A 14408-nucleotide genomic window follows, 5' to 3' on the forward strand; every position below is an offset into this window, starting at 1 on the left:
CAGAGGTATAAACCGATTTTTATCTCTTAAGTCAGACATACAAAACACTCAGCTGCATCATCCATGAGGCCCAGCTGGAAGCGCTGCTCATCTTTAAAGGTCTCGGCCAGAGCGTGACGCAGGGTGTCTGATGGCAGAGCCCGCTCTCTACTCTGCTGGAACTGACAGAAAATGCTCTGTAAAAAGAAACAGCCAAATAAACCTCACGTACAAACTCAGCAATGCTGTACACACAATTCACAAATGCAATAGTGTTCAGTGAAAAAGAGTATCGAAAAGTTGTTCTAAGATATACAAATCTGATTATGAATGTGTCATGTTAACTTTGGTTGTCTCAGATCCTTAATCATACATTTTGGTCAAAATTAGATCTTTAAGTCTCTATGAAATCAAAATTGACAAACATTTTTTATGAAATATTATTCAATGATTTATCTGTGCACATTAGTGCAGCAGTTAGAAAACAACAATGATCAAACAATCCAACTATCCAATCAATTGATCCAATCATTTCCCGATGGACAAAATCAATTCCAAATGTTTTGTCACCCTGATATACACTGATAAGCCAAAACATTATTACCAGTCACAGGAGAAGTGAATAGTGTTGATCATCTCCTAATAAGGTCACATATTAAGGTCTGGGTACATTAGCAAACAATTAGTTTTCGTAATCAGTGCTGAATGCAGGAGGAATGGGCAGGAAAAACTTTTACAAGGGACGAATTGTTATGGAAAGTCAAATGGATTAGAGTATTTCTGAAACAGCAAGGCTTGTGGATTGCTACCAGTAAGCAGTGGTGAGTATTTACCAACAGTGGTCAGAAAAGGGACAAACCACAAACTGGCGACAGGGTGTTGGGCACCCAAGGCTCATCGATGCATGAGGAAAACAAAGGCTATCCCATCTGGTCAGAGCCAACAAATGTTAAATGTTCTAAGTCACACAAAATGTTAATGATGGTTATGGGAGGAAAGTGTCACAACACACAGTGCATCATACTCTGCTGCATATGGAGCTGCAAAGCCGCAGACCAATCAGAGTGTATATGACCACCCCTGGCCCTGTCCATCATCGAAAGCGCCTACAAGGGACACACTAGTGCCGGAATTGGACTTTGGAGCAGTGGAAAAAAGGTCGCCTGGCCCGATGAGTCCCATTTTCTTTTACATCATGTGGACCTGGGGAAGTGATGGCACCATGATGCACTGTGGGACAACGATAAGGTGGTGGAGTAAGTGTGATACTATATGAGCAATATTCTACTGGGAAACCCTGGGTCCGGCCATTCATATGGATGTAAATTTGATACGTGCAACCTACCTACAGTAAACTCTGTTATAGACCAGGTACACCCATTCATGACAATGGTGTAAGTAGCCTGATTGACTTGTCTACTAGAGTCTTGTAGAGACCATATATCAGTGGGTCGGCGTTGTTTTGGCAGCACATGGAGGACCAACAGCATATTAGGCAGGTGAACATAATGTTTTGGTTCACCGGTGTATATCACAATTGGGAAGACGATCGCAATGCCGACTTTAAAAGGTACCATAAATTTTACGTTTACAAGTTGAGACAATTTTCATGTTGTTTTCAATGTTGTCTAGGTAGGAAGATCACTAGAATTTGAGACATTTTACCCTTCACATGCCTACCTTTAAAGCACAGAAAATACAGGCATCGCCCAAGCAGAAATGGCCAGATAGGTGTCGTATGCTCCTCCTGAAGATGTCAAGCTGCCAAAGAACCTGTAATAAACTGTTTTTTAGTTTGTTTATAATCAGCCTGTCATAGTGTATCATGTTACATTTTTGTTGCACCCTTAATACTATACTGCATATGGTTTATACAGGGTTTTCAAAGTAATGACATAGAATAACCATTTTGGTTCCCCAAAGAACCATACGGTAAACAACAGAATAAATCTAAAGAAACTTTTTACACTATAAAGATCCTATTGTGTATACCGTTCCATGGATGATGAAGGCTCTTAATGGGACCACAGATGCCTATAAAGATACCATTTCTTATAAATACTTCTGCTACTTCAGCAGCTTATATCAGCAACCCCATTACAGAACATATTTTATATTATCTATTAGTTAAATCATACACCTGCACATGTTTTTAAAATAACTTCACTCACCTGCACAGCACTGTTAAGAAAGCAGCTGTTCTGGCCTGGCTCATTTAGAAGACCTTTGGTCAAAGCGAGAGAGATCATACTGCCCGGCTGGTAGGACTTGCCCAGCCCTGTTCCACTCAAGGCACCTGTACCAGCCATGTTGCCTCCAGGCTTTTTAAAAAGTTTGACCCATGCCATGAGGTTGGAGCCTGGCCCTCCCCAGCAAACAACTAGAGTCAATTACTGAAGTAACTTGAGGTTGATGCATTTGTTTTAGGCAACATTAGTGCCACAGTCCCTGTACCTGACAGAGAAGGCCAACTTCACAAATATAGCAAAATATACTGCACTGGATTTTTTTTTTTTTCAATGTGCAGGATTTTACAGTACACCATTGGGATATAGTGAATCATTCAAAACAGTAGATCTTCAATGAATGTGATAATGTGACTTTTAGCCACACGTTGCAGCACGTAGCTTTATCAGTCCAGCAGTTACTTTGACAATGATCACACTCTGTCTCCTCTGTATATGAGGATTCCTCTGCATCCAGGCACACTGGCAATAGGAGGATGGATGCCAATAGAAGAACAAATCCATTACTCTCCTCAGCATTTCCAGCCAAGTCAATGGAGGTCACTGAACGGGGGTCATTCAGAAAGGTTCCTCAGGACAGGCACTGAAGAATATCACAGGCTAACAAAGGAAGACCTACAGAAAGGGAGAGACACACAGAGAAGGGTTGGGGTATAGAAAGTGAGTGATATGGAAAACATATGTTGTTAAATATTACTATAGCTGTTTTACTGAACTCTGGTGCTAATTAAGAGCCATATATTTGGTTTTAGATCATACTAAGCACAGTTGCCAAATACATTTCATGACAGGATGTTTTTTTTTTTACTTTTTCACAACACAGTTATCTGTATTCTTGAGAGTATACACAACACGCTATCGTGGTAAATTTACATTTGGCGGTCGTGGCCTAATGGTTAGAGAGTCAGACTAGCAACCCGAAGGTTGCGGGTTTGATTCTCAATACCTGCAGAAAATTACTGAGGTGCCCTTGATCAAGGCACCTAACCCCTAATCATTCCCTGGACGCCACAGCAAAATGGCTGCCCACTGCTGTGTGTGTGTGTGTGTGTGTGTGTGTGTGTGTGTGTGTGTGTGTGTGTGTGTGTGTGTGTGTGTGTGTGTGTGTGTGTGTGTGTGTTTGTGTTCATTTGTGTGTGTACCTATTGGCCTTCACTTTCACTTAAACATTTTTTTTCGGTTGAGTTCAGAAAGTATATACAGGCCAAGTCCAAATATTTCATTAGACATTATCTGGTATTCACCTCAGTTTTGAGAGGCACAATGACAATGGCAAGATAAAATATCAAAACAGCTACTCTAATGGTCTTTGGTAAGCAAAATATGAGAAAGGACTACTGAAAACAAGACAAGCTGCCAAGAACAAAACCGAAATATAGCTGTAAGCAGCTACGGTAAAGAATTACATGACATGGACTTAGTGACATCTGTTCATAATTGAACTGATCCAGTACTGTACTTGATGAGAGTGGGTATTTTGCATGGTTGACTTTTATCCATTAATTTTTTCATATTTTTTTTTTTGCTATAGGATATTTAATAAACACATTCATCATACTGCATCCATGAGTCAAAAAATTTAAATATCTCTCTTTCTGAAAACCGCACAAGTGAAGAGTGACTTATTCAACCTACTTTAGCGTTCTTCTTTCATTGTGTCGAGAAAAACTGACCTGTTTCATTTTAAATGATGGTATTACATTTTAATGTAATAGTTTCATTAAAACACATTGAAAAAATCTGTTAAATTATCAATATTTACAAACTGTTGTAAAAGCAAGTCTTTACTTTCGATGTTGCTTAAAAAGTACTAAATCATACAAATAATTTTTACAGTTACACGTACCTACGGTACTTGAAATGTTGCCGTTCTGAATTGTGAGTTCTAAACTGTTCTAATAACTGTCAAATTAAATATTTATAATTTTGTGCTCATGGAAGATATGACCATTGAAAGGGCAAAGATATGAGGCTGAGATACTTTGAATCAAGCTACTTTTTCTTTGTTCTTGTGTTTTTTTGTAATCAACTCCCATTTGCAGTAGGCCTACTACATTTCTAAACATTCATCGTGATGCACTGCTTGTACTTCCAACACTTCTAAATCTTATTAAACCTGAATGACAGATACTTGAAATTTAAGTCTTGACACAATAGATTTTTCCCCAAAAAATCAATAGACATTTCTTTACACATGAGGTATTATATTTGTTATTATTAAAGTGACTTTATTATATTTGAACCACAGTAATTCATGGCAGTAGGCTATTTATTGCATCCAGGCTTTTCAGTTGGCTTTAATGAGAAGTTTAGCTGTGTCAGGATGTCTGAGACTGACTATTGTGTAAGGAAATCAGACTGGTTTTCTGTGCAATGGGGCAATCCTCTAACCAGAGCCTCAGTGGCCAGGGTTAGGATGAATGTAGAACTTGTTGCCGCAGTGACGCAGTATATTACTGTAAATGCTGGACCATTGCCATGGCTACAGCATGAAGATGATGGGCTGTAGGCAGCTGCAGCACTGATGCTGAATTATTGCCTCTTCATACAAAAAACGCAGAATTTCTAACAGTAGCCTATGAAATTAAGATTACAACAAATAATAAGGGTTTTCCGGGGGATTTGTGTGGTCATTGTAAATACTGTAAAGCTCGTCTTATTAAATTCCTTTGCAGCTAATTCATCAAGAAACAGTGCATAACACTAACTATTCATTTTATGTTTTTATTTTAAACGAAGAGTAAAAACAGAGTGACAGAACAGTCCGGAAAATGTTAATAGATCTGGGTGTCTAGAGCTCATTGTTGTTAAAAAAACGCAAACATGGTGAATGTCATTCGCATTGTGTCAACGATACAGCCATTAAAAACGGTGCTTTCTCCATTTAAGTAGTTATTAAACAGAATCCATTACTGTGTTGTCTTGAAAAAGTATGCATAACATGAGATGATAAACAAAATTCGCTCAGCATGCCGTTACACCTGTTACTGCGCATGCGCTTCAGGTGACCTGCTCTATGCAGCATTTTGGGGCATTAGAACGCGCCTATGATGCCCCAAAATGATGTCCATGTAGGCAGCAAGCTAGGTTTTGAGACACAGTCGTTAATAAACAAGCACAGCTCACCTACACGTGTCCAGAATATTGGTATTCAAATCCTGCTTTTAGAATCGTTTATCCACATATGTATAAGGATATAAATTCATTGTGCGCGTCCAGCTCAAGTTACTTGCTGTCGGATTCCTTCATTGCTCAGCATGTCATAAAGCGCAGTAAATCCATATGGTCAAATATCCTCTAACAGGCCTAAATACAATAACACCGCAGCGTTGTGTCTAAATTCATGCATTCCTGCTCCTCCACACTCATCAACATTGAGGGTTTAATCCGTTCAGTTCCTGCTGAGCTGGAGAGATTATTCTGATGGATGTGGAGTTAGACGCGTTGACTCCGCCCCACATATACCGCTACAATATTTACTGTTATTCCGCAGAAATAACCCGCGTGTTTGGAGGGCGTGGATTCAGTCATATTCTCACGAGACCAAGCAAAACAACCGATGTGAGATTTCGAGTTGCGAGTTTCATGGTTATGTTGTAGTGATTGGTGCATCACAAACAGATTTCATTTTAAATAACAATATTCATCTTGTAACATGATCTTATCATAATATTGTTATTAAATTACTGTCGCATTTTACGAAAATTGTGACTAAAAATCATAGCCTACGATAGCCTGCCCCAACAGCATGACGTGGATGACCTCAGAGATATTAACAAAAACTTATGCAACACTAAACCAATTCTACCTGAAACCATGGGGCAAAATAATAGCCAAAAATCATATGACTCAATTGGTGATGAAATATGTTGTTTTATTTGAGCAAGCTGCTCATGTATAATATATATATATATATTTTTTTTTATTATTTTATTATTATAAATATAAATTATTTTTATATTTTTATTGTCATATAGCCTAAATCAGACAAGATTTTGATCTTGATTTTTTTTTAAATCTCCCACTGAACAGTAGGCTTACCCGTAAAATACACAGACAGATAATGTTTGCCTTGTCCTTTCTGTTTTTGGAATACAGCACAGTATTCTTACAGTTAATATACTGCCTCATATATGAGTCTGTATGATCTATATTTTGCTGACTAGAATTAGCAGTTATTGGTCATTGTTGTGTGAATAATGAGGTGAAACCAGGCTGCAGGCAAGAACTTACTGAACAGTAACAAGAATATTCCATCACCCTTAAAACAGGTTTTGGTTGTTGTTTTTATGGTATGTTCTAATAGGGTATATTTCGGTAATGCTATTGATTATTTAATTGTCTTCAAGTATTCTAGTTTTTCAATGCATGTTTTGTTAAAGAGGACGAATGAAGCATTTGCTGACTGTCTGGAAGTCTTTGTGTTTACTGTAACTGTAGCACAGGGAGTGTCAAATTCAAGGCTATACTTATGACTCCTGTATATATAGCTAGTGTCAGAGGATATGTCTGTGTGCTATGTCTCAGGGTAACTGAGACAGATTCTTCCAGAGGCTGTTTTGGATGATGTTGATGATGATGATGATGATGATGATGGTGATTGAGTATGCTGATAGACTGTATGGGTGAAAACACCACGCAGAACAGTATTATTATTATTGTTGTTGTTGCTGTTGTTGTTGACCGTGCTACTTAAACAATGATGACAGAAATTTGAAATAAATATGCAATTTATTTGTTCAGTTTGGAATTACCACAAGCAAAGGTTCTAACACTGTAAATATAATGCTAAACATCAGCCAAAACATCACAAAACAAATTTTCAGAAATATATATTAATGGATTATAAGTTCAAACAAGATTTCAGGAACTCAACATATTATATTTACATGGCTGTTTCAACCAAGGATCTATCCCTGATCAATTTGATTTTGTATATGCAATTTATTATTTTAAAAAGCTTTTTTTGTGGAACCTAGAGTGCAAAAACATTATAACCTCAGCATGATGTCATCCTGTACTAAATATATTACTAAAGATGACTGCAACCTTAGAATACTGATGATGTTTCACAGTATAACCATGCATAGTGTTAGTGAAAATCACTGACACCTTAATGTATCAATAAATTAACTCATTGCACAAACACCATGTATATTATCATACTTTCTGTATGCTGATTGTTTTGCAAGTTGTACAAAAATTATTAATGCTGATGATTATTAATGCTGCCTCATATTACTGTTTTGTTCAAAACCCTTTTTATTCACAGTTTTTGAGGCATCCATTATTAAAAAAAAAAGAAGTGGAAATTCCTGTCCCAAGAACAGCTGTCCAAAAGTCACTTCAACATACAAATAAAATAAATAAAACACAAATCTGGCCTGCAATCAGAAGCTATGGATGACATCTACAAACACCTTATAACACAGTCAAGCCCGTTGGGCTTGGGGGACCAGAAATATTCAATCAGTGTTACAGATCTTCAGACTCAGGGATCTCGAAAGGCTCCAGAGAGACAGTGGGTAAAATGAGAGGCATGCCTTCGGAGATCCACCCCTGGGCAGTCCTGTTGAAAGTGGGCCGCTTAGCTGCAGGATCCTGGAGCTCAGGATATCGAGGAACATTCAAGTCCACATCTGGAAGCTTGAAGGTGATCCCTCGTGGAGTTTTTTCAAAACCACCAAATGGTGTAGCCACCCTGAGATTTAACAGAGATTTAATTACTGAGGCATCTGTATTGGTTTCTGTTATGCATTAAAACATACTTCCAATAAATGACGCAACATTTTAGGGCATGAACATATTTTTAGGTATGAATTATTGAATATATGCACTACCTGTTCATGTCCTCAAGATGGTGCTGTGATGTGCAGACACTTTATTACAGAACTGAACATACAGTATACACTTGCCTAACTGTACCATTTTCAAAAGTGTGTCATACATTTAAAATAACAATGTTTAAATAACTGTCATTAAGCTATATTTAATGATAAATAAGACTTTCAAATAAATTAACCTATCATTAAAAACACTGTATTTGCATTTTCTAAAATGTAAAAGTGAAATTTTTGTTGGAAATAGAATTCACATGATGGCATTAAGACAAAAATAAATACCTATTAAAGCTTTTGTAGTCAGGCAGCTCTAGTTTGGGCTCTGGGACTGGCATGTGAACTTTAAATGTGTCGGCCAGCGTTGGGTCATTGATGATGGCCTCTTCCCATGGGGAGTGGTAGGATTTTGGCATAGCTGTTGCATTGAACCTCTCTGGAGGAATGTTTGTCAAGGGACCGCCATATCCTGTGAAACAGTTTCTGCTGTTTAGACTTTGATTGCATGTTATCATTTGATCAGGCTGTTCTGGATAGCCCTCTGTAAAGAATATATTTTGTAGAACACACCATTTAAATTGAAAGGCATTAACCTAAATTGAGATGAAAGAATTAGAACTAAACTGAATCAGGGAGATTAAAACTGAACTCTGAATCCAATTTTGACTTAGACATAGTAGAATACAGACTTCAAGTTTATTTTACATAGCAAACGCAGCATGCATTTGTTGAATATTTAGAGTGAAACCGACACACATACCTTTTAACCCTTTTAAAGTCACTTAGAGTGATTCACTAACTAAAAATAGAAAGTAAGTTGGGGGTGGCGTGTGCTGTCGCTATCTGATTCTCTTTTCACTCGCTCTTATTCCATTGCACTTACTCTCATAGATGGTACAAGACTTTGAAAACATCTTACAAACATGTGAGGGTATATAACAAGCAAGAGCACTGCAATCATCCTGAATAATCTGCTATTGTGACACCCATTAATAATTCACATAAACCGTTTTCATTTTTCAAATGTTTTGAAAGTTTTGAAATAAAATTTGAAAACAACAACTCTTGTTAGCACATTGTCATTTAGATTTAACTGTACATTATAAACATTGTAATTTTGACATACCTGGTGCAATTTCCTCTGGGTTTGCTGGGTTTCTGGGATCTGGAGTGTTTGGTGGTGTTTTTGACGCAACTTCTTTATTTTCTGCATTTGCAAGATTTTCGTTCTGAAACAAAATGTCAGTTTAAGTTTGGACATAGCTTATTGTGTATGTGTAGCAAGACGTAAAAAGACTGTTTCCATATTTTAAAATCAATTCACATTGTAAATAAAGTGGCATGAAAGGGACATTGTTTTTGCCAGTAGTTTCTCTTCTAAGGGTGAAGTTGGGTACTTTTTATTCATATTTTTAAGTCATATTATAGTCAGGGAGGTATACTGTCAAGCTTAACAACTCAACCCCATCACTTAAAATTAAGATGGAAAATGATCATTATTATTAATTATTCTACAAAAAAAACTCAACCCCATCACTTAAAATTAAGATGGAAAATGATCATTATTATTAATTATTCTACAAAAAAAACTCAACCCCATCACTTAAAATTAAGATGGAAAATGATCATTATTATTAATTATTCTACAAAAAAAACTCAACCCCATCACACCCAACCCTGTCACATATCTTTATATTTCACATTGTTTCACATTGGTTGAAACCGTGTGACAGGTTTTTTTTTACTTCATTTATGAATCATTTAGAAAATAAATAATAAATATATAAAATAGTCATTGTTTCAGTAATATATATTCATACCAAAATCATGACAACTCATAATTTTGTTATAAATAGAACATTTTATGTTAATGTGTCCAATTAAACACTGACAAGCATCCAAATGGCTGCCACATCAGCAGAAGAAAGGCTGTGTTGTGCATGCAGATATGTTGACCCAGAAAGAACGGCACAATATGAGAGAGAGATCAAATTAAAAATATAAAACTGAAGGCAATGTATTCCTTCAAACATGTTAAAGTCTTTAACCACGTCACACTATTCTCATCCTTGTCACATTCATATTTTTTTGGGGGTAAAAATAGGAAACACAATTAAAAATGAATGCTGATTACCACCTGACAAATTAAAGACTATCATGCTAAAATTGTGGTTTTAGTTAAACATCTAAATTGAATTTTTGTTTTTACAAAAATAAAGAGACCAGTCACACAATTTGTCTATTTTTAACTTCAGTACCAAATGTGAAAATGATCATAAAAGTTACTTTTGTAGTTATTAAAATGTTATGAGGGACATGAGCAGTAGGTGTTTGTTTTATAAAATGTTTTGTGTAAAATCATTAATTCCATTTTGTCCGTTACGGGATTGAAGTGTTTAAATCTGAAAAATGAAAATAATAAAAGGTCTATAATGCTTGTGGTGGGTGATTTTGGAACTCAGTGTTGAGCATGGGCACACACACACAGACACGCACGCACACGCACATGCACACACACACACACACACACACACACACACACACACACACACACACACACACACACACACACACACACACACACACACACACACACACACACACACACACACACACACACACACACACACACTTGAACAGTGATAAATGAAGTAGGTTGTCAGGGACGCATAGCAGTGCTGACCCTAAAGAAGGAACATTTGGAAGGACATAGGGCACGTGGCATTTGCTATCTTGCATGTGTGTCTGCCATTCATTCAGCTGAGCTGTTACATAACAGAATAGTTTAGTCTTAGGCTCAGTGTCAGTGATCAAGTGACAAATTAAACATCAAATTAGATATTTGAGCCATATTTATCACATCAGGAGTATAGGTTAGATATTATTATTATCAACACCACCACCACCACCACCACAGTATTACATTGATTTGCATCCTTTGATCTGTCATATAATGATTTATGTACAATATAAGCAAATAGACTTCATTATGCATGGCTCAAGCCAGTGTATTTGTGTAGATGCTACTTACATTTAAAATGGTGTTGGCTTCATTCTGAATGCTTTCAAATGTGTATTTCTCTGATCTTCGCTGTCGCATCTTAAAAAGGCGTGATCCTCGGTTTGACAAGAGAGAAAGTTCCTCCAGCATGATGTCTTTTGGAGTGGAAAGTTTCTTCCCCAGGTCCATAGTAAACCCTGCATTAATATAACATTTTTGTTATTACAAAATAATTCAGCAGAGCCTAAATGGATTATGGGTAATCTAAATTATTGGACAACGCTTTATATATATGAACATGCATGGCTCATGACATTAGTACAATTTATGGTAAATGGACTGCATTTATATAGCACTTTCACAGACCCAATGGCCACCAAAGCGCTTTACATGTTGCCACACATTCACCCATTCATACACCGACGGCGGTGTCAGCCATGAAAGGCGCCACCCAGCTCGTCGGGAGCAGCTGGGGATAGGTGTCTTGCTCATGGACACCTCGACACTTGGTCAGGTGGAACCGGGGATTGAACCACCAACCTTCCGGTTTGTAGATAATGAACCACTGAGCCACTGCCGCCCCGATATGGACATTAACTAAATTACAGTACAATAATGTAATAATGTCTGTCTGACTCTGTTAAAGGAATAGTTCACTTTAAAATGAAAATTCTGTCATCATATACTCACCCTTAAGTTGTTTCAAACCTGTATGAATTTCTTTCCTCTGCTGAACACAAAGGAAGATATTTAGAAGAATGTCAGTAACCAGACAGTTTCTGTGTCCCATTGACTTCCATAGTAGGAAAGAATATACTATGGAAGTCAATGGGACCCAGTAACTGTCTGGTTACTGACATTCTTCTAAATATCTTCCTTTGTGTTCAGCAGAGGAAAGAAATTCATACAGGTTTGAAACAACATGAGGGTGATATATGATGACAGAATTTTCATTTTAAAGTGAACTATTCCTTTAATGCCTTAATAATGAAATTAAAGTTATTTTGATGTGAACCTTTATAGATGCTTAATTTGCTTCATATTTATATTATTTATGTATACTGTATGTATACATCATGTATTCAAATCGCACATAATTTATCATGATATAACAAAAACAAGAATACAAAAGGTTTTAGTGTGAGTGTGGATGCCTGTGTTAGACACTCATTCTATGACAGGTCACATGGGAAAAACATTTCAATTTATTAGAAAATTCATAATAAACAGGTAAAACATGATGATTGTGAAAGTTTAGTTTGAGGGGAAATTGGATGTCATGTGCTTTTGCTGCAGGAGCATTTACCATGATGATTCCAAACATGATATCTAAAATAGAAAGCATTAATTTTGTGCATCATTAATTGTTTCTGAATGATGTTTCAATATGAGAATGTTTAATGTTACTTAAAGCATTTCAAATTGGACCTAATCTAGAAAGATTTGAATGCTTCCGTGTTTGTTAAAACAGGACAGGAGAATCTCTCTTGTTCTACATGATCTTTATTCTGTGCTCATTTCAGCTCCAACACAGCTGTCCTACCCCATCCTCCCAACTTTAGCTTCTGCAGAAATAGCCCATGACAATGACAGAGTGAATCCACTGGCAGGCAGCAGAACATCCATACAAGATTATTTATGGCTAGAATGAGGCTGTGGCCCTGAACCACATTCTAAATGTTGGCGTTTCTCTCTGTGATGGGCAGCTACGTTTTGTGCTGTGCTCTGTACTCATTCAGTGCTGATCTGAGGGCAGGTTTTAATAGAAGGTTATACCATTGGCACCACCATGGACCTCATGGCAAAGGGCAGCTGCCTGCATCTTCCTGTCACGCACTGAAAGAGTGCTGAACTGTGACATGTTGGTTTAAATGAGAATCCCAGTAGTGCTGCAATACGTAAAGGACACAGATACTTGAAGTAGAACTATCTAAAGTCCTGATGAAAAGTCCTGAAAGAGCCTGTCTGGAAAAAAAAGAAGGTTATACATGAGGATACAAAGACTATACGCTTTATAAATATGAATCTATCATTGTTACTACAATATTGTATGTTTTTATTGCTAATATTCATGATATGTTGCTAGTCTGGATATTCAAAATATGTTGCTCTTGTAATATAGCCTAACTGAAATAAAAAATCTATTTATATAATTTAGGGCTTCTGTGTAAAACTGTTAAGGATTGCTATGGCGTTTTTTAACCAGAAATTATTAATAGAAAACAGAAAATACTATTTTAATAATTAAGAATATAGTAACCAAAGCAAATCCTTTAGTTGCATTCAATTCCATATTTAGGCTTTCTAAGCCACTGTAAATGTCCTTCCGTAACGGTCATTAAAGCATAAAGGTGAAACTAACCGACCACAAGCCAAATCTTTATACAGTACAAGATATCTTATGTCACAAAGTTATATAAATCAATGGTTATGCACGAGCTGGTGACAGAACATTGTGTCCAGGGTGTAGATTTGGTTACTGAGGCTGACCAAAGCCATCAAAAACTTATTTTTTTTGGCACAGTTCACACGTCCTTGCTATTTCATCCTTTACTTGTTGCTCTCATCAAAAACTTTCAAACTTTTAAAATCTCTGAATTCTCTTTATTTTATTTTGTTAACATTGCTAGTATTGCTTAAATTGATTTGTCTCGGTTGCTATTCGTAATTAAATAGTCCCCCCACCCCAAGTTTCTATAATAAAATTAGTCAATGTGCATGCTTTGTATTTCTGTGACAACAAATTTCAAAATGTCATTCTGTTTTAGTCATCATTCCATTATTAAGTGCACATTTATATATAATCAATCTTCTAATTGACCCATTTAAGATGTTTAAAATACATCTCTTTGTACCTATGTTTTGTTATCATAGTTTAAGGGTCAGACTGTCCACAAAACACAACCCTCAATATTGTTATAACACATGTTGGTTATCATCCACACAGCGCACACACTCTCTCAAGGAAGGCCAGCTTCTTCTTACCTGTTAAAGCTGTGTTTGTCTTGAGTTCTGCCTGTACAAATGAAGAGTTTAACTTTAGATAGATCGATCCCACCTGATTTGTCTTTGTCTCGCACTCTGTTCTTGACTTGCACTGGGGTGGGGGTGTGTGCGGGTGTTAGTGGAACGCCAGCTTACATCAATAGGCTAATTTTAGCTGTGTTCAGCACTCAAACCTCTCACAATGCTATAAGATGGTATGGAAGGGGGAGGGAGAACTGTATGCATAAGAATAAAGTGAACAAAAGTCTGTGGGTGAGTTCTTGTGTGTAAACGGTGATAGGGCTTTAGTCTGTGTAATTATTATCTTCAGAGGCTGGGATTTTCTTGATTGTCATTAAA

The 14408-nt window shown here is 36.8% G+C and overlaps 2 protein-coding genes across 6 annotated transcripts in view; both read right to left on the reverse strand.

The window, feature by feature from the left end:
• usp53b (ubiquitin specific peptidase 53b) overlaps positions 1-5699 on the reverse strand; it is a 62135-nt gene extending 56436 nt beyond the window's left edge. For 3 of the 4 annotated variants that reach the window (XM_079616740.1, XM_079616741.1, XM_079616739.1), the window contains exons 1-4: positions 5352-5682; positions 2151-2840; positions 1660-1752; positions 42-176 (exon numbers count right to left, since the gene is read on the reverse strand). In XM_079616740.1, coding sequence (XP_079472866.1) covers positions 42-91 — 50 coding nt within the window. In that variant the 5' untranslated portion in view covers positions 92-176; positions 1660-1752; positions 2151-2840; positions 5352-5682. Of the gene's footprint in view, positions 1-41; positions 177-1659; positions 1753-2150; positions 2841-5351 lie in introns of all 4 variants that reach the window. The other variant, XM_079616738.1, reaches the window with a different exon arrangement.
• A 1820-nt stretch (positions 5700-7519) lies between these two features.
• Positions 7520-14188, reverse strand: myoz2b (myozenin 2b). Of its 2 annotated transcripts, XM_079617087.1 has the most exons (6): positions 14049-14188; positions 12840-13028; positions 11094-11260; positions 9189-9291; positions 8348-8531; positions 7520-7926 (listed from the first exon to the last, which is right to left on the reverse strand). In XM_079617087.1, exons 2-6 carry the CDS (start codon positions 12922-12924, stop codon positions 7701-7703), a joined length of 765 nt encoding a protein of 254 aa, XP_079473213.1. In that variant the 5' UTR covers positions 12925-13028; positions 14049-14188; the 3' UTR covers positions 7520-7700. The 2 variants fall into 2 exon arrangements, with proteins under 2 accessions (XP_079473213.1, XP_079473214.1); XM_079617088.1 differs by lacking the exon at positions 12840-13028 and having other exon boundaries at positions 14049-14176.
• Between the last annotated feature and the right edge of the window lie 220 nt (positions 14189-14408).

This window comes from Phoxinus phoxinus (assembly GCF_949152265.1).
Source record: "Phoxinus phoxinus genome assembly, chromosome: 6".
Classification (NCBI taxonomy): domain Eukaryota; kingdom Metazoa; phylum Chordata; class Actinopteri; order Cypriniformes; family Leuciscidae; genus Phoxinus; species Phoxinus phoxinus.

What these genes read in the sequence shown, in the direction of transcription:
- myoz2b (XM_079617087.1), bottom strand. Translation starts at nt 12,924, where the DNA reads ATGTCACAGTTCAGCACTCTTTCAGTGCGTGACAGGAAGATGCAGGCA. An exon ending in CCCAGAGGAAATTGCACCAG is followed by an intron (nt 8,532 to 9,188) that starts GTATGTCAAAAT and finishes ACTGTTTCACAG; the next exon opens with GATATGGCGGTCCCTTGACA. An exon ending in GACTACAAAAGCTTTAATAG is followed by an intron (nt 7,927 to 8,347) that starts GTATTTATTTTT and finishes GTTAAATCTCAG; the next exon opens with GGTGGCTACACCATTTGGTG.